We start from the raw sequence: 23650 nt of genomic DNA, 5'->3' as shown, positions 1-23650 counted from the left end.
ACAAATACCAAAGGGTTGTAGTCCCGAAAAAACAACCTATTTTTCGTGTTTCTGTCCCTTCAAAATTGCTTTCTAATGTCGCCAGATAACGTAAACAAGCAACAAATTGGATAAAAAGAACAGTAAAATGAGCAGAATCGCATTTTAGCTTCCTTATCAGACTCCATTTTGTTGAAAAAAGAGTTTTAGTTTAGACCTTGAACACAGACTGGTGAGAGTTCAGATTCCGTGATTAAGTTGGAAATGCGAAGTTTGTTGATTCCGTTGTTATCATTCTCCTGGATCGTTTTTCTCATCGATGCTGTACAGACGATTAGTTCTATTAGTTGAATAAATTCGAGTAATGAGAAAAGTTTCTAATTGTTACTGTTTCGTGGGATTAGTGTAAACCCTTATTGGCAAAATAGAACATCGCCCTGAGCCTGGTTCCAATCCTTACATGGCTCTCCCACGCTGTTGGTGCAACAGCCGAAGTGCTCTCATATTCAAAGCCGGAACTATCGCAAATTACCAAAGTGAAAAAAATTTACCGCGGTACACATGCCATGACCTTGTCGTGGCCGGTTCAGATTTAAAATCGTGCCAGTGCCCCTGAGTGGGGTGGTCGTCGTGCCACGCGGCTTCGAAATTGCTGGAATGGCGTATCTTGATTATTTTTGTTTGCCAGAAAGTATATAATTTGAGCCGACCTTTCACAGAGACATCACATCATCTCGGACGGTGCAGTAGTTCCCATAAGACAGTTGTTTGTTGGGCGGTCTAGTTGTTACAACTACTGCACCCGCAAACGTTTGGTTCTTTGGTGCAGATACAGTTAAAGGATAAAGTGTGTGGTTATCGCAGGGCGTATTTCGCTGATCTTCACATGCGAGGCTCCTAGAATAGAATAAAAGGTTTTACAATAAACTTTTGTACGTATAATAAATTTAGATGTCGCAAAGCAGGTCGATATCCACAATTACCATCAGTATATTATAGATTTTGGCTTTTATCCACGATCTCGTGCTGCGGAAAAAGTAGGCTACACAACAGGTATATTCACAGTAATTAAATATGTATATACAGTATAAGATATTCAAATAGGTTAGGCAGAGTATAAGATACATCGGTTCATTTGTATCGCAGGTTTGGGTAATTGTTAAAAGCACAATTATGAGGTAACATGGTATAGTATGATGGGGGAAGATGGAACACCTTTTCGTTCCAGTTTCTCGTCGCATTTGGTAGTAAACAAAGAACATTCAAAGAATTGTAAAATCGTATCCTCACGACTCTCGTTGTTAATTGTTTAAAACCCGATCAGGATATTTAAATATAATGTGCTAAAGGTGTCCCATCTTTCCCCACTCTACTATATATTATAGTTAGTAGAGTGGGGAAAGATGGGACACCTGTTTATTCTATTTTTTCCGACAACTTTCATAAACCGTTGTTAATTGTTTAAAACACGATCAGGATATTTGAGTATATGCTTACGGTGTCTCATCTTCCCCCAACCTACTATATAGGCTATCATAGCAATTTTACCCATTTCTCAACAAATATAATACCAGAAATATAAGCTACTGTAACGCTAAACCGATATATTATTTAACAAAGTTTCATTAACGATATAATATATTCCCAGTGCGTAATTACCGTTTCATTTATAATAATTTTACCGGCTAAATATTTCATCGCAACATTTGTAGATTTTTTTACTGCCATAACATGAACGAAAGCCATGAGGAAAACGACACAATAACGGCTCGTAATGGAACCGGACTAATCTTCTCCAATTTCCAAGCTCATCAATTCTGGATTGCGTTTGTTGTTATAGAAAGCGCGATGCTGTTCGTCACAGCTTATGTTCTCGTAATGCTGCTGTACGGCATAATTACTAAGTAGGTGAAATATACAGTAATATTGATATACAGTATAGTATGTCATATCTTTATTATTTTTGCATATAAAAAAATCTTTGTATTTAAAAACATATCATTGGCAATTTTATACTATAGGGTGGGGAAATACACCCTTTCCATTTTTTTTCTCCCCCCATTTGTTAGGAAACAAAGAACATTTAAATCAACATTAAATAGTTTCTTCACGACTTTCGTAGACCGTTGATAATTGTTTAAAACACGATCCGTATATTTGAATATTATGCGCTAAAGGTGACCCGTCTTCCGCCACCCTACTATTGTACCATAAACCTTAACCACATAATCTTTTTCCAGCGGTTCCATATGTAAAAGTTTGAGGAGAAGAGCTTCAACTTCAAGATCAACGCTCCGCAGTTCTCTAGTGGTTGCAGTGACGATTTACTCTGCTGTAACATTATGCAAATTTATATTAGCAGAAATCGTGGCCTTTACCGAAGCGTTGTTGGAAAACTGCTCCATTTACGCGAAGGCGAATCGAGTTATTCATATATCAGGTATGTATATGTAACTTGCTTTACCCTTGCGTGGCGGGAAAACGACAGCCGTTATAACAAGGTCGTTCTGTTGTATACCCCTCGTTCATGGCCTACTCAATACACGGCCTAGGAATACACCGAAACTGCTCCGAAAATAAGAGGCCTATTGACGCGAATAATGCCCATTATAATACATTGTTACGTCACGGTTTTATGAATGGATTTCCTTCATTTTGAATGCAGTTTGCAGTTGTTGGTAGGTTCAATACCAGTTCTAGGTTGTTTTAACTTACAGTTTATCACAGAACGTGTCGCCGGGATATTTTCTTGTTTAGTTAAAATCATACCAGACATATAAAGCAGCGCAAAAGGTTTATTAGTGTATAAATATCAGTTTATTAAGCATAAAGAGAGACGAGCAATCAGATTCAGTTTACCAACACAGAAAACCTACGTTTTGATTATATTTAATTTGACGGACAGGCATTTGGCAAGTTTTATAATGCAGCACACCTTTATAATTTTATTTAGATTAAATTGTAAGCCACCAGAATTATTAAGCAAGCTATTTAAGCATGGTCAATAGGTGTTCCGTAGTTGGATAAAAATATTTGGATAAGGGTACCATCTGTGCATGTTATGATCATGAAGAAGTGGCAAGAAGATCTTCAGGAAGGAAGACTAGTCAAATTTAAACAGCGACAAAGGTCTAAAGTTAGACACAACACTTAAGTACGAAGGGAGGCTATCGTGAGTTTGTTTGTATTAAACAGTCTTAATTTAAAATGTGGTGTATGACCCATTTTTTGACCTTGAGGAAGAGCCTCTGTCCTGCTTTAACAAAAAAACCTCAGGTAGAAAATGAGTTATGAGCAGCAGGACAGATCAAGGCATAAGCACCTTGAGACAAAAGGCTGATGCTTGTGTTTATCCAATATCCTATATTCATATTGTTTTTAAGGACCGGTTTTAAAAGTCCACAACGGACATATCAATTAACTTACTTGTTGTTACTGCGGTGTTGTTTTGCTAGATATGCATAGGCTGTCTTAAAAAACTTCTGTTTTAAGCCAAATACTATTTTCGCGACTGAGCCAAACTAAACTGTCGGTAAAACTTACTTGTATGCCGCACGTGGTTAAAAGTAACTCCTATCTGTTCAGTCATGCTTAAACATTTATAAAAAATATAAGATGTTGACAAAATAACCCGAAAATAAGGTAATTTAACCGGGAATGGTAAATAAACTGTTATTTGATGCAAAAACTACAGCCAGACAGCAAAATCCATTCATAAAACCGTGACGTAACAATGTATTATAATGGGCATTATTCGCGTCAATAGGCCTCCTATTTTCTGAGCAGTTTCGGTGTATTCCTAGGCCGTGTATTGAGTAGGCCATGCCCTCGTTCTAGCTTCGAATTATCACGTATGTACATTGTGGTTGTGTTTAGACAACCGATTAGTATCCACTAGTTGAAGAAATTGCCGTTGAGTGTCTTGCTCAAGGACACATACGCCCACAACGGTAGCAGCGACAAGCCTTGAGTCCATCACCTATATGTCTCTTGGTAAATTGCTGTCAAAGCTCGTTTAAGAATGACAGATTGTGGCTGCTTGTTATACGAATATGTAACCACATTCTGTGTGTATGGGGACAAACAAAATGTTTGGCTTGCAAATAAATGTTGTATTTATTTCGGTAAATATGTTTTAGTTGTTGCTTTTGATGCTGACGTGCATTTTGTCCTATAGGTTTTACTTCACTTGGAGTTTTCTTGTGGTTACGACAGAGAGTTCTATATAACATGCCGCAACTTAAGCATCTTGCAACAACCTGTATTACATGGTAAGGCGTAATACCTAAGTATGCGGAATTGGAAGCGAGTGGCTCGAGGCTGGCAATTTTTTCAAAATGATTAATGTGTTGTTTACGACATTATCTCACGTTGGTTAAAATGCATGGCGTACGTCCAGTGTTTATTTTAAAACACTATTATCCTGTGTCTAACGCAAACACGTTTACCAGGTGGAGCAATATTACTTTGTTTGTTGTCGGTCTTGCTGCAGTGAGTGGAGTCGTGTTGGTCATTAATCCCTTTAAGACCACTACAGGGTACTGGTTGAACAATGGTCGTTGCTTCCGTGCTCCTGAAGGACTTTCAGCATCCGCATCTATTGGTGTCATGTCATGTATTGTCGTTCAAGGTGGGGACTTTAATGACATAAATGAAACAATACTAGCAAATATGGTATTGTGGGGTAAGATGGGACACATTTCTTTCTATTTTCTCATCCCATTTGGTAGCAAACAAAGAACATTCATAAAGTCATTTATTTTCGAGTTTTAAGTCATTTAAATTGTATATCAATCGTATTTGGCAAATTACTTTTACTGTCGCCGTCGCGAAAAAAATGACACAAAATGTCTGCGACAGACATAATATTAATCCTAACTAAATTTTAGGTTCGCTTCTTGCCCTCTTTATAAGAATTGTCGGCAAAAAGCGATTTCGAAAACATCGGGTTCGAAATCCCAAAATGCAGAAGAGAACAAATAAGACTCAAGCATTGGTAAAGCGGTGTTGTGCCTTGACAGGTATTTGTATTTTCACGGACCTCTCGTCACTCATTGCCATCACTTTTTTGAAAGGACACGTCTCCGAACTGGTGGGTAATAATATAAAGTCATAACATTGTGTGTTCTTATTTAAAACATGTATTTTGAAAAACTCAAATAGGTATAATTTCTGTTTGAAAACATAGGTTATGGTGCTAATTTTGGACGTTGACCAATTCATGAACCTGTGGTTCGCAATTCTCTGCTTTGCTCAATGGAAAGACCTCGTGTTCCCATGGAGACAGCTGGTTTGTTCGGGTTCGGCGGCAAAAGCAAAACGACGAGAGAGCTCCAGCGGCACTAGCGCCGCACCTACAGCCGTAACAGCTAGTGTATACACCAACCATTTTGCGCTGAACACCGTAAAGCGTCAGAGCGTCGTGTCATGCGTGGAGGTGCAACGTCACTTGCCAATTAAGGGGTCGCAGAACATCTAAGTTCTATAGAAGCTATTCTGTACATAGAGAATTGTAGAACGTGTTTAGACATGGCCGTAACCTGCAATAAGTGGTAGCCTAGTAAAGTTTAACACGTTATCTATAAAATTTCGCCACTACTTTATGGTCTACACATCGCAAGTGTGTGTTTCGCTCCAAACATTCAAATTAGAACTGTATATGGTTGTTGTAGTTCTACTAACTAATGTTTATTTCACAGAATACTGGTCACTCACAGCGTTTTGATTTAAAATTAAATAATGACATAACAGTAAACACACCAGCAAAAGATAGAATGTTGTTGGTAATAGTATAAATATACATTATATTCAGAAAACCAAGAAAATCTGAATTACATGTACAGAAACACTGTGGAACTGTTTTTAAAAAATAGAAGGAATTAAGAATTACAGCAAAATTTAAACTATTATTAAAAAATATAATCTCTACCACTCTACTTTTTGTTCATTTTTATCAAGAACTGACCAATTAGGAGAAGGCGTACTCATTGCTAACCAATTAAAATCATCGACATTTTGCCAGTTGTTTGTTGTTTGGTCAAGACCGCTAAGTTTAAAATGCGAATCAAGTTCCGAGTAATTGAGGTTATATGGGATGACTCTGATTTCTGTGGTGTCTTCAATAATCGCCCTGCTCGTCACATGAAGATAAAAGTCTGTTCTTTTTGTATGGTGGACTCTCAATTGTTGGCATCCAGTTGCTATTCTTGAATTGGTGCATCTGGTTCATTGGTTAAGAATTTGTCATTTTTTGTTAGACATTGATTGGAATATGATTTGGATATATTTTATTAAAAAATTACGATTTCAAGATCTCATGTGTGGGTTTACGTGTCTGACACTTAACCACAATTGCTCTAACACAGTGGTCACTAATGTGTTGTCTAAAAAATTGTCAGCCATACATAAAAGTAACAACTATTCCCCCTCCCCCATATAATTAGTACCAACAAAGTTACATACATAGTAACCCTAAGGTAGTACGAGGTGTATAAAACAGAACACTGGAGTTATTGGGACTGTTGTTTGCCGACCACATGAGGATGAAGCAAGTTATATTCATAACATTAGCATGCAACGGTAGAAGACCCCATCCAGCCATACAAAATACCTGTCAACGAACACGGATCCAGATACAGGTCCGATTGAGATGACACATTCCTGTACGTCACTGATGTGGACCGTTCCTGGTGCTCCTCGCAAACGAACTGTGCAGTTTTTAAGATTTGATATTGAGACATCACATTGGTTGATTTCGTTTTCATTCATTTCAATGGTTTCACCCATTTTATCCTTCACTTGAAATTCTTTGCACAGTTTTGCCATCATTATTTCACCAGCTGTTTTGACAGGTTTACTGGTAGTTTCAACTGAAAAAATGAGATTTAGGAGCAATCTGGGCAGTTAAAAAGTAAGCCTAATTTTCTCAATACTTACCATCTGGTTCAGTTTTTTGTTCAGCTTTTTTCGATTTAGATTTAAACGCAAACTTTTTCTTTGGTATCATTTCCACTCTTTTTAAATCGATCTTAGCTTGCAATTCAGTCAATTGAGATTTTGCTTTTCGAGATTTGTACTTGGGCAGAAACATTATCGAGTCACTGAAGAACTTTTGAAGGCGAGAAAAGGAAGCAGTGATAGCATCAAAATGATCAACCACTAACAAACGATCAGTTTTCTCAATACCGTTGCAAAGAAGCATCTCTTCCAACAGAGCAGCCTCTTTTTCAAAGTTCTGGGTAAAAAAATCCGATTTTTCTTCTGTTACTTTTTCGCTTTCTTCTTCTTTATGTTTTTGTTGTAAATTTAATACTCGAGACTCATTTCTGTCCTCCAGTCGTTCCTGGATGATCTTAGCCATCCTTTTATCATGATCATTACCTCCAATCACCATGGACTCTGCTGGTTTATTTGACATACTGCCTGCTTGGTTATCTATACAAAAAAAAGAGAATGTAAAACGAAAGCAGCATGAATGCAGTAAGAAAACTATACATGATACAATATATGATTGACAGATATTCAGAAGATCAATCACAAAACAGTCAGCACAACAAAATAGCATATTATCACAAATCAATTGGAAGCTTTAGCAAAATATTCAGCAGGGGCATCAACGTAATCGGAAACAGTAAAAAATGTTGTGATATTTTCCTGCACATATGTCAGAAACTCATTCATGTAACCGACCAAAACAGCAACATTTTTCTCACTTAGATTCGTATAAGACAACATAGAACCAATACGAACAAAAAATCTCAAAAGGTGAGGAATACCAAACAACTGGCACACTGTCTTGTCTGGAAAATTTGCAAGCAACTCATTATATTGTGGCCTTTCAAACTTGTAAAGTAATTGTGAACCCAACATTGCGTTGAAATATTCAGTTATTCCAAGTTTTAGTTCTTTAAGTGCGCTGTTCCTTTCAGAGTTTTCACTATCAGTGTTTTTCTCAACAAAACTGGCAAGGATGTCTTCAACTGTTACCGTGGCTGGGACCTGATAGATTTGCTTCTGCCTTGTCACCAAGTCCCAGTCATCAACTAATATTGGTTTCAATTGATCAGGAATTTGGATATTTATCTCCACTTTAGCAGTGTATGCTTCCTCTGGTTCCACTGTCGGATCGATCCGAGATTTTTTCTTTTTCGGCTCGACAGTGGACACAGGAGAACTTTCGAATTTTCTAGACTTTTCCAGTGCATCTTTTTCCAATTTTCCCGGTTTTCCGAGTTTACCACGTTTTACTTTATCTTTACCATGCTGTTTCAATAAATCTTTCTGCTTTGTGAGATTTGCGTCGTTAAACTTTAGCACTCTTGCTTCTGGAACCCACTCGTCCCAATGCTTATTCCAACCATTGTAATGAATAAGATAAAAATACGCCTTTCCATTCTCACGGACTTCTGCCTTGATACATTTGGCTTCGTACATAAGCGGCCCGTGAAAACACAAGACTCTTTCACCGTCTGAAAACTTAGCAGCTTTTGGCGCCATCTCTTGAACCTAACTATGCAGTAATTTCTGTTAAATGCAAGGTATTTTAAAATTGATGGACAAAAAATAGGTTCATACACAATAAAAGTAACGCAAATTTTAGTTTAACAGTACATAAACAAAACAATAAATGAACAAACAACACCAATAACTACAGATATAACTTTGCATTAAAAAATAACAATTTGCAACGCATGAATAGGCAGCTTGAATTAACCCAAATTGTATTTTAATAAAATTCTACTACAACATACGCTGTAAATATTTGGGGACCATTTCGACTAAAACGTTCGCACATCATCCTACCTGATTGTACAAAGTTGTGTAAATTTAGTTTTGTTGCAAAGCATGATGCTGTGTAAACTTCTTAGCCAAAAAAATTACCCAAAAAGTTCCACATAGTAGACTGGGGTAAGATGGGACATGTTTACATTTTGTTCGTCACAATATAAATAAATGGTATCCCGCCTTACCAAAAAATATATGGAAACTCATGGGAACTAGTGGTATGAAACAGAAAACCCATGTTATAACGACTGTCGTTGCCCCAGTACGCGAAGAAAAGTAATATATCTACACCCTTCATTTTCTGCATGTGATTGGTGTGAACCAATTGTCCCACCATATTTTTTCGACGTGACTAATGTTTCCCAAAGGCGGCGACTTGAGTCACAGCACTGGACGGTAATAATTTGCTGTGACAACAATCACTTTAATGCAAAATCCCCTTATACAAATTAAATGTAAAATCAAGTTTATGCCAAAAGTTAAGTTATACCAGTTTGATGTCAATGTCCCAGGAGACCACAAGTATAACGAATATCGTATTTCAAGTCGGGTATGAATATAGCAGCCACTAATTAAAGCTCCAGGTTAAAAGCAGGCTTGATTATTCTTTTATGCGACCAACATCAAAACTTTACGCATTAGAGGAACGGTCTCTCTTTACCATGAACATCTCATTGTCTACTATAATCACCTAAACTGCTTTAACCTTTTAATCTCCGGCAATTTAGGACAAAGGTCCATCATCTGTAGAAACAATTATGTCGTTTGCAAGTATAAGTCTCGATCGACCAAAAATAACACAAGTGGTAATAAAATCATTTTATAATGATGGGTTAATAGGTTTATTACATCTTGATCAAAAAATAAAGAAGAAGGAACATCAATTTTACGATTTTTTTATTGATTTTTATATACGACCTTTCGTAAATGGCATGTAAGCACCATTGATCATGAGTACCGGTCAATTACTGTAGAAAATCGCATTATCTGATTGAATCTCATGGGAAACCATCGATGATCACGGGATGTCATGGATTCAACGGTTCGAATTACCCTTTCATCTTTCAAACTTTAATTTCGATTGGCCATACAGTGGATTATGAAAATCTAAACGATTGAAATGTCTATGGAGCCACATAAACAATAAATCATGAACGAGTTCAAGCTAAAAAAGAAAAAAAACTCACGGAAACCACTTTATCTATAGATTGAATAAAAGTCACTTGCACCACGTGTCAGCTTACGAGTTATCACGTATGTTACTTTGTGGTAGATTATATTTTTTCTATGGCTGACAATTTGGACAAGTAATCGCCGTTAAGTGTCTTTTCCCAAGGAAACATACGCCCATAATAGTAGCAGCACGAGCCTTCTTGGTTAGAGGCATGCGCGCTAACCATTTTGACAACGAGCCTAGAAAACGCGAGGGCCTGGAGGTCTCCATATAAAGACTGGAAACGACCAGAAACGAACAGTTCAATTAACATAAAAGTTACACTTTGACTGGATGATCTGGATAAAATGAGTTCAAAAACATAAAAACACGCAGTTTATCTTATGGTGTGCCAAGTGCTAGACGAGATCGTGCTGGTTGCTGTCGCATTAGTGTTAATCAATGTTCTGCTAACGGTTCAATCAAGTGATCATTGATTAATGATCAATACAGGATCATTGTATTGCATCCGCGGGGGTTGTTGGACAACGATACGTTAATCCATTCATCGACCTTATCGTTCAGCGCCTTGTTTTACCACTGCCGCTATGGGATTTCCTCCAAGGGAAAGGAAACTCGTTTTTCACCGTTGGAACGGAAACCCAGATCCGGCTGGCTGCGGTCGGAAGAACCTGTTCTTGACGAATGCGCGAACTCGTACGACATTTTCGTTCGAGTTGACTTCCTGAAAAACACAAACCATTTATTTGCAAAACACAGTACGTGTATAGTAGGGTGGTGGGTAGGTAGAACACCGTTTCATTTTATTTTCCCGTTCTATAGTAAATAAAGAACATTCAAAGAATTTCAAAACTGTATTCTCTCGACTTGGACCGTTGTTAATTGTTTAAATCACGATCCGGATATTTGGATATTATGTGCTAAAGGTGTCCCATCTTACCCCACCGTACTATATATTTTCCTCTACAGCATATACTATAAATAAAATGTGAAATAACACATGTGCCGTCTTACGAAACACGTCTACCTAATTAAACAAATAACAAGCTCCCGGTGGATATCACACATCGAGATAATAACTACGGACTCAATCAATCAATCAATCAATCAATCAACGTGTCCAATAAGATGATGCTCCGTGAAAATGTGCGAATTGCACCTAAACACGTGATTTCTCTGTATATAACTGGTATGTTCAAACGAAGTGTTTTAACAACCGAAAAAGTCATAGCCGAAAATCGGGATTTTGTTTTATCACACACACGTTATGTCTTCTGTGTAATACCACATTTAGAACAACTTAAATCGATCGCTTAAAGAGAAAACGACACCAGACAAAGGTCATGAAATTTATCTTAAGCTGAACCACCAGATCAGTAATCAGGATGTACTTATAGGCCGACCAATGCTAACCGAATATAACCCAGCTTTTGTTCCTCTTTTTCAAGCACGCGCACCTTATATGGGATAAATTAGACACAGCCTATACACCTATACTTACTATAGATCAATATCAAACGTATTAAACGCACGTAAACGAATATTAAAAGTGTTACAAATAAGACATTCTTATTAAATTAGTCATACAAATAGGTTCAGAAGCATTGCCTAGTTATTATTATTGATAATGTTTTGTGCCCCGACCTTGACTTATGCAATAGACGCATGTTTTGTTGAATCTGATCGATATCTATGTGGCGTTGACGTCCTACAGCAAGCCTCCATTAATTGGTTAAAACGGAGCGTCACAGTTCAATGTAATATACTGAACCATTTTTAACGATAGAATTCGTGATTTGTTAATATAAAACGGTGTCATCGGTGCGTGATGGGATATAAAGCTTCTTCTATATAGCTGTAGCATGGCATCAGTAACTTAAATGAGTTTAAAGCTTACGCGAAAAAAAATATTTTCAAATGTAGCAATTAGCTTGTAACCGGCCGCTATTTTCTACAATTTACACCAAACAATGTGCCGTGTCCAGCGATGGCAATATAAATTTGTTTTGAAAAATCTCTTTATGTGACAGAAATTTTACATCATAGTTTACCTCATTAACGCATCAGGAAGTCCCATTTCCGATAGAGTTTGCCACCTGTCGTCTAATGGAACCATCAGTAGTGACCGCTTCCGTTTTCGTTCCTTGTAAAGACAGATGCAAAAAACAATAACTGAAGGAAGCACGATCACGAAGAGCATGATGGTGAATATGCGCATTTTTGATACAAGGCTTAACTTATACAAGCCCGAGAGCATCAAGTCTGGTTGTTCTGCGCTCCAGGAGTCAAAATTGAACTTTTCCCGATTAAACCACGGTCTTGCAGGTTGAAAATTCGGCAGGGTGTGTAACTCGTAACCGCCGCTGAAGTTTCCCGGAGTACTCTGCATTGTTAAACTTAGCCACACAACAACGTAAAACTGTCACTGTTGCAGTAATACCAAACCTTGTATTCCTTGCCCTCTCTCCAGCCAACTTTCAGACAGATGGTATACAGCAGCTACAAGAGCAAGCGTTTTTCGCAACGGTACAGCTGCAGAAGAAAGGATTCCATTGATTATTCAACTGAAACGAAGCTAATAGCACTCGCGGCACACTCGTATTGACGATTAAATCTGATTTATTTTAGTACCGCTATACAACTGCCTGTCCTTCTGCCCTTGTTCTTACTAACACCCTTGTCACCGTCACTTCACAAATAATCTACACCGATACAAATTAGGTTCGGTCGCCACTGCTGTCGTATTTTAGCGCAAATAGATCATCCTTTAATTGCCTCAGACTTACGCGCGTCTCAGACCCGTCTTATATGGGAATATATCACGGATGTTACAGTTCTAAATTTCTCTGTTGCTGGCGAAGAAAAGAAATTACTTTAAGATCCTTGGGCACACAGCATAGTCGGTGTTCCTGGCGTACTGTACACGATTGTAATATGAACGCGAAATTCAATTATAATCGAACGGATGTGGCTTTTGCGCCAACTGTCATAAAATAATAAAAACTGAATTACCCGTCTGTTCTGGTAAAATCACGATGCCTGGTTATCGAAAACAACCGACGCGAACATCTCGACTTTCAACACTTGCATATTCAGTAGTTACATTTTAACAATATTTTAGACATCGGTACAGCTTGAAGTTGTAAATTTATAAAACAAAAATATTTTGTGTATCATTATGAGGAGGTTGCAATTTTGAATTTGAAAACATTCCATCAATAGTTTCATTACGTTGTTTTAGCTATCGACGTCAAGAAGAAAAACAACTTTTTGCGAAGTCGGTCAAACTTTTCCGAGAAAATTTTGACAGATACGCAGATATTTAAAGCAACACCTTCTGAGATATCTAAAATAAACAGACGTAACATCGCTACATCCTGCTGGCCGAACATAGTTATAGCAGCGTTCTGTATAACAATTAACTTTCTTAGAAAATATTCGTGCCGCAACTGAAACGATGTTATTTAGTTGACACGTAGGTTGTGCGTCTACACAACAAACAGCACATTACTCGTGGGACACCTAGATTGACGCTTGCTGCTTTTTAAGTAAAATGTTCGATCGCGATCGCCAAGATGATGTTGAGATAAACAATGTTCCGATAAATGAAGATGTACAAGCCACAGAGACAGCAGGGAAGGGAGAAAACGAAGAAAACCGTTACAGTAAATAGAAATGCGTATGCCTTTTTAAGATCACTCATTAGTCACGTATAGAAGATGTGTTTTTTTTTTAGTCTGCGTTTTTGTGGTACTGCATCGATATAGGCTAATAAAGCTTATGGTGGAAATGTTTTAATTATTCATTTTTCTGTTGACGTTTTGGTTTCCGCCACTGACCGAAATAGGTGACGTGTGGGACGTATTTGCATTTGTGGGCGAATTCAAAAGACAGCTCTAATATCGGTACTTTTCCATTGCAGGTGTGCGGAAAATAAGCACAACAGGAAGGCCATGGTGGCTTACATTGGTCTTTGCTGCAGTTCTGGCAGCTGCGGGAATCCCCCTGTGCGTCATGGGAGGGGCAGGGGGCGTGTCAAGGAACAACGTCGAGCCTAAGTTTGCAACTGGTTTATGCCTTCTTTTAGTGGCGTTTGGGATGTTGGGCGTTGGTGGTGTTATGTGGCTCTTTGGTCTGAGGAGAACAGGAGAGACAAAGCATGACGAGGAAGCAACCTCCGAAAACACGGACGTGCAGGAAGTTAATGAAGTTTCAAATTCGTGGCAAAATCGACGACAAACTAGACAACAGAGCGCCCCATCCATTTTTATTAATGCAGTGCATGATTTGCCTGGAAATAATAAGCAGAGAAAAGCAGCACAGCGAAGTGCAAGCGCAGTAGGAATGATGGGAAAGGCGGCACTAAGTGCAAGCAAAGGTGACTACGCCAAAACCGCATCAAATCTGCTCGGTGCCGCCAAGTCTCTTAGCGCATCAGGAAAACAAGATCAGAAAAGGATTTCTGACGTAGATACAATATCCAGTTTCGTGGATGAAATTTCCACTGCGGGGTCGGTTGGAACGAGTAACGGTGATCAGCATGACCACGGAAGAGGGTACGGCCCTGAGCCTGGTCGGGCAATATCGAACAAAACATTGATCGGCCATTTGAAGACCTCGGCAACTAGCCTTGTCAATGGAGATTACGCTAATTCTGCAGCAAGTTTGTTAAACGCAGCGAAAGAGATGCCATCTTCAAGTATTGTTTCCAACCTTGTTAGCGACGAAAATCAATCGATCAGTCTTGTATCTGGACTTGCCAGCTCGTTTAACAGTGCGGCGACAGAAGAAAAAGACACACCAGTTCCGGAAAAGGTAGAAGGGGGAAATAATCTTAACAGTGAAAACATTTTCCTGGGAGGAACAATACTGCAATCCTTAGCAGTAAAGACTGGCCTGGCAAATGAAAGTCACTGTGAAGTATTGCGGAACCTCGCTCTGCCTACTAATCGTGCTGAAAGTGAGGAATTATTTCCATACAAAACAACAGGCCGTAGTAAGAGAAGAAAACCTCTCGATAAGTTCGAAGATGCGAGCATTAGCAAACCTGAAACAGCAAGCACCGTGAGCTCGTTTAACCCCACCTCTGGAACAAGAAAGAAACGGCAGACTTCAGTTGCTGATCTTGAGGAAGCGCTGAATGGACTGGACTACTGGGCAACAGAACTTGATAAAACTCCGGCACGCCGTTCTGTAAAGAGATCTCACAGTACATTCGCGGGAACTTCGTTGAAGGATTACAAGCCGAAGTGGTCGAGACATCGCGGGGCAGTTTCGCTTGCTCGCCACAATTCAACGCTCCCTACAGTATTTAGACCACAAGCAACCGAAAATTAATCTGAACTATACCAAGACTGCTGTACAAACATTTTTATATTGTTAAGTACTTTTAATTTTACGTATAAACAAAGTTGAAATTGTCATACAAATCAACTTTTGCAGACGAGCAGCATCAGCAGGTTATTTAATATAAAGTGCAGAAGTTTTTGCGTAAATGTTTAGATTAGTTCGATGAATCTGATGCTCTCAGTCGAAGCCGTTCAGCCAGAGTCATAAACACTGGACTGGGGGGCGACTTCGGTGGCAATATACACGGGGTAACGGGTGACGCCGAAACTTGACTTTTGGCAGGGGAGGGTTTGGTCACGTTAGACACAGTGCTAGTAGGCTGTAATGGCGACCTTGAGAAAAGATCAAAACTGTCGTCTACACTGTGCGGATTTGTCGCTTTACAGGGTGTGTGTAAACCACCTAGAGAGAAATTAATGTCAAAGGATTCGTCTGGAAAAGTGAGTTCGCAGGTTTTGGTCGCCGTCTCTGTTTCTCTTGCATTGGTAAGGTCTCTGAATGGGAGTGTCTGTTGGCTAACTGAGACTGGAGACGCCACTGGTTCACTTTCATCGCTTGTAATTTTGAAAGACGCCACAGATTCGATTAAGTGCAACACATCAAGGTCTAAAACAATAGACCGTTAGTGGCACACGAAAAAAAAACAAATAAAACTTATTGTGAAAAACGAAAAATAAAAGCGGTAAAATGTCGCAAACACACACGACGAGTGCATAAATTAACTAAAACATAAAAAAGTTGAGGAGTTACTGTTTTCGCAATTATTACCAAGCTGCGTAATGACTAACTTTATAAGGCTATAATGAGTGCAGACACTAAAATAACAATTTTTTCGATATACAACTTGTTTTATGTGAAACAATGCTTGATAGCTTGCCTTGTTTTGCGGGGCTGGATTCGCTCACAAAAATGACGTCATCGTCGTCATTGCTTTTGCTAACCACGGCACACGACGAAGTTGGGCGGGAACTTCGTTTAAGATCATTTTTAACGTATTCGGATTGAATGGGAGATATTTTTGAGTTTTTTGCCGCCGTGTTGGCAGCTGTAGGCGTTGTTGACGTATTTTTCAGGTCATTGCCTTTTGTAATTAAAGGTTTTGACGTTAATTCCGTTGTTTTTGTTATTTTGTAAAAGTCTGTCATTTTGGCAGCTGGTATCTTCTGTTGTTTGGCACCTGCACAGAAAGGGAAATGGAATTAGGCTTATTACCGTGTAAAAATCGAAAAAGCCTTCAGTCCTTAGAGATTAAATACACGTCGTAGCACAGGACATAACGGATTAGTTCAATGACATACCACATGCGGCCCATACACATGCGGTTTGCGTCTATTTAATTCCACAGGGTCCACGAATAGGATACGGGATTCGTTTTATCAATAATTCGAAAATCAAATATTCTGATATTGAATTATAAATAACCTGTACAGAGTACTGACAAAAAAGGAATACGAACATGAAAACACAGTGGTAACAAAAAAATTAAACCCTGCCTTTAATTGGTATAACCATGACCAATAATAACTGGTTAAAATACCAATTAAGACAGTTTTAAAAATTAGCCAGTTTTATAAACTTTACTGCATAAACCAACAATTTTTTACCTTTCGATTTAGTTTTCTTTTTCTTTGCTTGCTGTTCAGCGAAAAAATTTTTGGAAGCTTCTGGAAACTTCTTCGTCACCAACTCTTGTGGCTCGAGCGTGACGGCCTCTGTGACGTCATCAATTCCCGACAGGAACCACTCCACCTCGAACGACGGGACACGGTCTTTAATGCGAGTACGCACGATGCTGATTGTGGGATTAAAACTTTTAAGTTGTGTTGCTAATAATTTGTTTAGGCCATACAAATAACGAAAACTGTTTTAGTGAAAACAATTGAGTATCTAAAAGAAAATAAATATATTATCAAATGAGTTTTTTAATGCATAAAAATAAATACAGTACTAATACAAACACACACAAAAAAAAACATGCAACGAACCGTTGAAAAGAAATCTCATTGATCGTTCCTTCATTTTGCATCAACCAATAAGTCAATAAAGGTAGAACTTTGTCCACTGCATATTTCACTTGCCATTCTAATTTTTCGCATAGATACTGGACCGCACCAAAGAGTGTTGGTTGTCGTGGTGACAAGTGGTTTAAAGGTTGACTTCCAAGTTTGTTGCGAGTGAACTCTCGGATGATTTTCGGGTCGGGAAAGTTTTCCACCTGTATGAGCATATGATGGAAAAGGCTGAGGTTTTTGTGGCTGTTGTGTTGAATAATTCAACACAGAATGATGGATGATTTGCGTCATACGAGATGCTGTACTAATATGTAATGTTTCATGGTGAATGCTTCAATATGTACTGCATAACACCCGAAAAGTGTGAATATTTTAATGGAGATAAGTTGTTTAAGGTCTAAATAATAAATGCAAAGAGAAGGGTGGTGGGAGATATACTAATAACAAAATATTATAGGCTGTAGAAAATCTTCAGAAAAAAATCATATTTTAAAACTTTTCATTTCTTTCCAACTAGTATAACCAGTTTAGGTAAACAAAAAAGACAATAACAAACAGCAATCACAAAGCACAATGGTAGTCAAAAAACATTACACAATAAAAATACTGTGCTTAATTACCAGTAAAGCCTTTTTCTTTATTCCATTTTCCAAGTTGTGCTTCCGCTGTTCATTTTCAAGTACATGCCATTCACATGAACAGTCAACTGGTAAAGCTGTTTCACTTCCACATTCAGAACCACAAATGTCACAACCGTTTTTTTTATGATCACGTTTCGAACCTTGAAAATCATATTGGATGTATTTAGTGTAATACTGTGGTCTGGGGTATTGTTTATGATACATTAATAAGTACTGTAGGCATACTACTGTACTATATATAGGTTTTTATTCTTATTTTCAGGTTATGGGTCAAAACTTAATTATTGCCGAAATCAGAGGTCAGCAAACTTTTTCATTACATGGGCTAAATGAGATTTATATTCTTCACGCGGGCCGACCATGAAAACTTTTAAGTATTTTAATAACAATTTATTAACAAAACAAGAATAAGAACACAAATGCGTTCAATGGTACTGGTTAGTTAGTGTGATATTTGGTGTTTTAGTTTTGAACGCTGTCACCCTAAATTCTAGGTTACAAGGACCTCACCCACATAAAATAGAACACAAAAGTTTTATGACACATTCACTACCACAGCACCACCCATACTTACCTATATGGCTGCATGCAGAACAATGCGTTGGTTTCTTTGTTACAGTAGGACTTAAAACACCTTCCGATTTCCAAGCTTTCAATTTTTCTAAAGGATCTATGTTTTTCCAGGAGGATAACAACATAATTGCTTGTTTCTGGTAAAATGCACAAATTTAGTTAAATAAAAACGTTTGGTAGAAATTTCTTAGAGAAAAAACAAAGTGAAATAATTAAATATTTTGCAATTCCCAATGCTGCCAATGAATATAGGTGAAAATTAAAAACTATGGTGTGGAACAGCAGGGTAAATAAGCATGAAATGGCTATTCACCTAAAATAAAAAGGTGGGTTAATGGGTTTGGACAATTATATTTACCTTGCCAACTCCAGGAACTCCTTGTGGTGAATAATCACAACCGAGCAGAAGTCCGAGGGCAATAAGAGACTTCCTGTTGAGTTGTAATTTAGATTCGATATCACACAGTTCGTAACACTCAACATCAATATCCTGAAAATAATAAAAACTATTCTTATAAAACAGTGTGGACTATGGTAGCCTACTTCATAAAACAACTGAATTTCTTTTACACAGGAAGCACGGATTGCTCTAAATTAAAAGTGTGAAATGTATGTTTCAAAACTAAAAGTAACAGAAAGACACACATTGCTGTCTCATGTCACAAGTAAGAAAAAGAAGAATTGTCTACATTTCTGCTTACATTTCTATCTGTTGTCATTGACAAATTTCGATAAACGGATTTTGCTCCATACAAAAATGTGTCGCTGTCATTTGTCATACAGCCATCAACCACTCCAACACTATTCAGTGCTGCACATGTTGCTTCTGCTTCACCCTCTGATTTTATCCAAGGAATTCCCAGCTGGTCAAGCAACTGGCAACACTGAATAAAACATGAATGAATTGTGAAGCCAAATTATACATAAAAATATAACAAGAGAGTTCAGCTCTTGGGCACGAATGAATGGGCATGGTGACTAATTTGGACAATAATATAGAACAAGGGTTCTTTAAAAGCAATATGTGAATTCACCTCATTAAATCGAGCATTCAAACGACTTCTTGACCCACGTGAAACATTCGTTCCTTTCTGTACTTCTTGCCTGTTATTTCATAAAGCCGAAATTTAGCATACACCATCAAGAAATTGTGATTACTCTTTTAGCACTAGTAAAGAACCCTATGTTACGCTACGGATAAAGCTGATAGAAAGTGTTAGAGGATAGTAGATAGAGGTTATGACTTATTACTATTAGTTATTGGGCAGGGATTAGTGGTTGGTTGTTAGATATATCGGTTAGCAGATAACATAGGAAAGGATTGTTCATTAGCACCCCTGTTTCAAATGATGTAACCCAGTTTTCAGACTTTGGTACGTGCCTGTGCGATTTTGGTTACAAGTTTTTGGTTACGCACACCTTTTAATTAAACAACAAACCAAATCTGTATTAAATTAAGTAAAACAACCTAATGTGACTTGAGACCGTATGTGCTTTGTATACCAATTTTAAATTATGGCATGCCACACAGGCGATATGACAAAAATAACTGTCTAATGCACCCAAGATCTTGTCAGGGACTACCTTATTCTGCAGATTAGATTGTATAATCATGTTTCAATAGTACTGAAGCAACTTGAAATTTATTTCAGACATATGGATACGTGTTGGTTTAAAATCTTGTATACAATACCTAGCATCCATTCTGTGTGCCATTGTTTTCCATTTCAATTCTGGCGCTTTTCCGTCCGTTACGAAAATCAGACGAGTCCCATTTCTCGTAAATGTGATCACACGAAAAAATAGATTTCTAGATAAACAAATAAGGTGAACATGTTACATTGAAACAGTACGTACAGGCGGGAAGTTTAGGTGCTAGTGAAGAACCTCCCCCTCCACCTTATCTGCTAACCACTAACCCCTAGGTTAGGGGGTTAGGTGTTAAAGGTTAGGGGGTTAGTAATTATAGGGGTTAGTAGTTAGTGGTTATAGGAAAGATTCTTCCCTAGCACCGAATTTTATACATGCTGTTGTAATTTACCTTAAGTAGGGCTTGGCAATGGCATGTTTTAACGCGGCAACCGACTCCGCTTCGCAAATCCATGTAGCTAGGTCAACAGCGTACGTCCGGTCCTTTAAATCACACAACTTTTTTGTGGTTTTAACTTCTTGTAGAATATCCCATAAACCCTGAACACCCATTGCCCACAAAAAATTAAAAAACCTACAAAGCAAACTTATTGCTGCAAATGCGAAATACATATTGGTTTCATTTTGTGACATAGAGTGTATGCACGCAGAAAAATTACATAGAGACTTTACTTCGCTAATACAAGAATATATTACTGAGACACAATTAATGCGTAGCAGAGTATAGGAAAAATTTGAACGAACTTTGTTGAAAAATTAAGAACACAATATAGTTCTAAACATTTAAAGAAACAGATGTTGATTTCAATCCATTGTAAATATAGACTCCTACAATGGGCACATACTGTGCGGTTATTAGTTTAATAACTTCTTGCGCGGCAACACCACCCATGTAGGAAGCAACAGAGTGTATTTCTGCTGCACCAACTCTACATATCTCTTGCACATAGTCATCTGACATTGCCTCCACCAAACCAGGCACACCCCATGAACGAGTTAGTTCTTGCACACAATTCTAAAGATAAAAAAGGAAAACCAATAACAACCCATTAGTGACTACTGAGATGGACCTAATGCTGTTATGTGTCATGCCTAATTACACATATGCCTACAATTGTAGCAGTGACGAGCCTTGAACCCACGATCTCTAGGTTGAAGGCAGGCAGACTAACCAATATGCCACAGTACCAAGTAGTGTAAGTAAAACTAAAAAAATAATAAGGCATAAAATGAGTTTGTTGATTACCTTTAGCCTTGTGACATCAATGTCAATATCATCAGCTTTGACACCAGGGTAACGCGAAAAGTTTGTGTAAAACTGTTCAACACATCGCAGCATCACATACCATATTGCGTCAGAATCTCTTTCTGATATTAAACCATCCAAAATGGATTGTGATGCATTTTCATACTCTTCTGACAGAGACCTGCCTCTGTAACCGTACACAGAATAAAATATATATTAACTGGATGAATAATCAGAAGTATGTAAATAACATACCGGACTACTTGAAGGAAAGAAGCGTTCCGACAAAATCGTTTAATTTCTTGATCAGACAGTCTGCCATTTACTGCACCAAAATCTCGTATATAACTTGTGAGTAAATCCATATCCTGCTTCGCTTTTGTTTTGTAGATATTCTGCAACTTGACATAGCTTTCAGAGTCAGAAAACATGTCAGGTAATGACCCACGAAGTGGTAAAGACGATTTGTCATTGTTTTGTACAAATTGTTTCAGTCCATTTGCTAAAATCCAAAAATTGGTGCTGTTCTCAGAAATATTACAGCACTTTGCGTCATTAAATATTTGCTGCAAGTTCTCTGGAATTTTGCTTTCCACCAGTGCAGTGTTAACTTGTTTGGAAGCTTCTTCAAAATTCTCTTCATCTTCCTGCACCCCGTGCTCATTTATTCGCACTCCTTGCAGCACCTTCTCTTTAAACAACTTTTTCTCCTTCCAGTTCTTTGGTGCTTGGCCTCCATGCTCATTTTTCCAAGCTTGCAGAAACTTATACAGAATAACTAAGTATGGTACGTGGGAATGCTGCTTCTTGTCCATTTTTTCAAGATCAATGGAATCAATGTACTCAACCAGCTCCGGAAAAGGATCCAGCAGTCTCAGATCCTCATGTGCATTATCAGGATGTGATTCAACAACGCAGTGTTCACGTACAATAATACGCATGTAACCTTAAAAAGGAGAGAAACAAACAGTTATTTCGTTTCCATACAGCTTACTAAAATTTTAGATTTAAAATCAAAACCCTAATAGGGACTTTGGAAGACAATGAATAACATAAGCAATATTTTATTTGTAATTTACTAACCAATAAACCCATAGCTGTAACACGTAACAAGTGGAATGTTATGCTTCCATAGTAGTGCTGCTAGCTTCTTATGTGTTACCACATCAAGAGATGATGCTATAATAACAGTAAAACACTGGAAGAACTGAGGGTTTCTATCCAGCAACTGGTTAAGATCCTCTTCTGTGTAGTCTCCTTTTACATCTGGATTTAATTCCAACAGCAGCTCTGTTGCTACCTGCCATACAAACCAATGTTAACAAAAAAAGAGATAATTTATATATGTGGTAGGGGGAGGGGAGATGGGACATTTCTTCATTCTATTTTCCCATCCTATTTTATTTTGATAGTAATCAAAGAACATTTAAAGAACTATAAAACAGTATCCTCATAGACTGTTGTTAGTTCTTTAAAACACGATCAGGATGCTTGGATATTATATGCTAAAGGTGTCCCATTTTACCCCACAGGACTTTATACTTCAAAAGTTAGTACAAATGTTTTTGAACACACAAATGTAACAGCAACGAGCCTCGAACCAGTAGACCTGGTATCTGAGCTACATGCGAGTGCCCTAACCACTGTGCCTATCTTTACTACAGACCTTTGCCTTTGACTGTCCGATAGCACTTGGATCAAGGAAGAAGTTGTTTCCAGCATCTTCTCCTGAGATTCTTCCTCCATCAAGGATCAAGAAACTTCCAACTCCTTGAATGAAAACATTGTAAGGCTTATCCCATGGGCCATGAGGTAAAAGATAACTTTGGAACACCCACACCATACCTGGCAAAATAAGATTTTTTAGTATTTCTGTTGAGGTTGCTGTAACGTTGATGAGGCAGATTCGTGCTCTTTCTAAAACTTGTTGACCATGGTCACCCCATAAACGAAGTTGTCGGTCGTACTTCTTTTCTTTTTCTCCCATTTTTGCAATACTTTACCTTTAAGAGGCCTGCTTTTTTGCAAAGTCCATAGAAAAAAATACAATTTCTATAGCTTTGCTAACAGCTGATATTTTAATGTTGCCCAAAATCATAGAACATTGGACAGTTATTTAATTTTTAATGTGTACTTCGGTCACTATCAGATGACTTTCTGTTGAATATTATATTTTCTACGTTGAAGAATTTGGTTTGCGAATAACTGAAAACCTGGTTTGCGACACCATCAGGTGCAGTAG

General features: G+C 37.9%; 7 protein-coding genes across 8 annotated transcripts; 2 read left to right on the top strand and 5 right to left on the bottom strand.

Annotated features, from left to right (window-relative positions):
* Positions 1–99: 99 nt before the first annotated feature.
* LOC149740348 (uncharacterized) lies at positions 100–7944 on the top strand. Its single transcript, XM_089871760.1, has 7 exons — positions 100–1032; positions 1692–1883; positions 2220–2419; positions 4157–4250; positions 4431–4609; positions 4869–5071; positions 5168–7944. The coding sequence occupies exons 2-7, from the start codon at positions 1711–1713 to the stop codon at positions 5456–5458; spliced, it is 1140 nt and encodes a 379-aa protein (XP_089727886.1). The 5' UTR covers positions 100–1032; positions 1692–1710; the 3' UTR covers positions 5459–7944.
* LOC149740349 (tubulin-specific chaperone C-like) lies at positions 5638–7543 on the bottom strand. The gene is made up of 3 exons (XM_089871752.1): positions 6916–7543; positions 6590–6848; positions 5638–6199 (listed from the first exon to the last, which is right to left on the bottom strand). The coding sequence occupies exons 1-3, from the start codon at positions 7541–7543 to the stop codon at positions 5905–5907; spliced, it is 1182 nt and encodes a 393-aa protein (XP_089727878.1). The 3' UTR covers positions 5638–5904.
* Positions 7410–8549, bottom strand: LOC149740347 (mortality factor 4-like protein 1). The gene has a single exon (XM_089871766.1). It carries the CDS (start codon positions 8473–8475, stop codon positions 7555–7557), a length of 921 nt encoding a protein of 306 aa, XP_089727892.1. The 5' UTR covers positions 8476–8549; the 3' UTR covers positions 7410–7554.
* A 1018-nt stretch (positions 8550–9567) lies between these two features.
* LOC149740346 (uncharacterized) lies at positions 9568–12851 on the bottom strand. Its single transcript, XM_089871773.1, has 2 exons — positions 11989–12851; positions 9568–10661 (listed from the first exon to the last, which is right to left on the bottom strand). Exons 1-2 carry the CDS (start codon positions 12324–12326, stop codon positions 10523–10525), a joined length of 477 nt encoding a protein of 158 aa, XP_089727899.1. The 5' UTR covers positions 12327–12851; the 3' UTR covers positions 9568–10522.
* A 508-nt stretch (positions 12852–13359) lies between these two features.
* LOC149740345 (uncharacterized) lies at positions 13360–15358 on the top strand. The gene is made up of 2 exons (XM_089871741.1): positions 13360–13602; positions 13860–15358. The coding sequence occupies exons 1-2, from the start codon at positions 13491–13493 to the stop codon at positions 15272–15274; spliced, it is 1527 nt and encodes a 508-aa protein (XP_089727867.1). The 5' UTR covers positions 13360–13490; the 3' UTR covers positions 15275–15358.
* On the bottom strand, positions 15293–20795 carry LOC149740344 (flap endonuclease GEN homolog 1-like). Of its 2 annotated transcripts, XM_089871715.1 has the most exons (11): positions 20554–20795; positions 20206–20322; positions 19547–19616; positions 19214–19396; positions 18871–19002; positions 18514–18649; positions 17919–18079; positions 17272–17501; positions 16891–17078; positions 16164–16463; positions 15293–15892 (listed from the first exon to the last, which is right to left on the bottom strand). In XM_089871715.1, the coding sequence occupies exons 1-11, from the start codon at positions 20793–20795 to the stop codon at positions 15441–15443; spliced, it is 2211 nt and encodes a 736-aa protein (XP_089727841.1). In that variant the 3' UTR covers positions 15293–15440. The 2 variants fall into 2 exon arrangements, with proteins under 2 accessions (XP_089727841.1, XP_089727842.1); XM_089871716.1 differs by lacking the exon at positions 19214–19396.
* LOC149740343 (NEDD8-activating enzyme E1 regulatory subunit-like) lies at positions 20757–23557 on the bottom strand. The gene is made up of 6 exons (XM_089871737.1): positions 23254–23557; positions 23075–23178; positions 22492–22708; positions 21664–22354; positions 21409–21595; positions 20757–21177 (listed from the first exon to the last, which is right to left on the bottom strand). The coding sequence occupies exons 1-6, from the start codon at positions 23393–23395 to the stop codon at positions 20938–20940; spliced, it is 1581 nt and encodes a 526-aa protein (XP_089727863.1). The 5' UTR covers positions 23396–23557; the 3' UTR covers positions 20757–20937.
* Between the last annotated feature and the right edge of the window lie 93 nt (positions 23558–23650).

Source organism: Ciona robusta, chromosome 2, assembly GCF_009617815.1.
Source record: "Ciona robusta chromosome 2, ASM961781v2".
Lineage (NCBI taxonomy): Eukaryota > Metazoa > Chordata > Ascidiacea > Phlebobranchia > Cionidae > Ciona > Ciona robusta.
The sequence above is the reverse complement of the archived record's forward strand: the minus strand, read 5'-3'. Positions and strand labels throughout refer to the sequence as shown.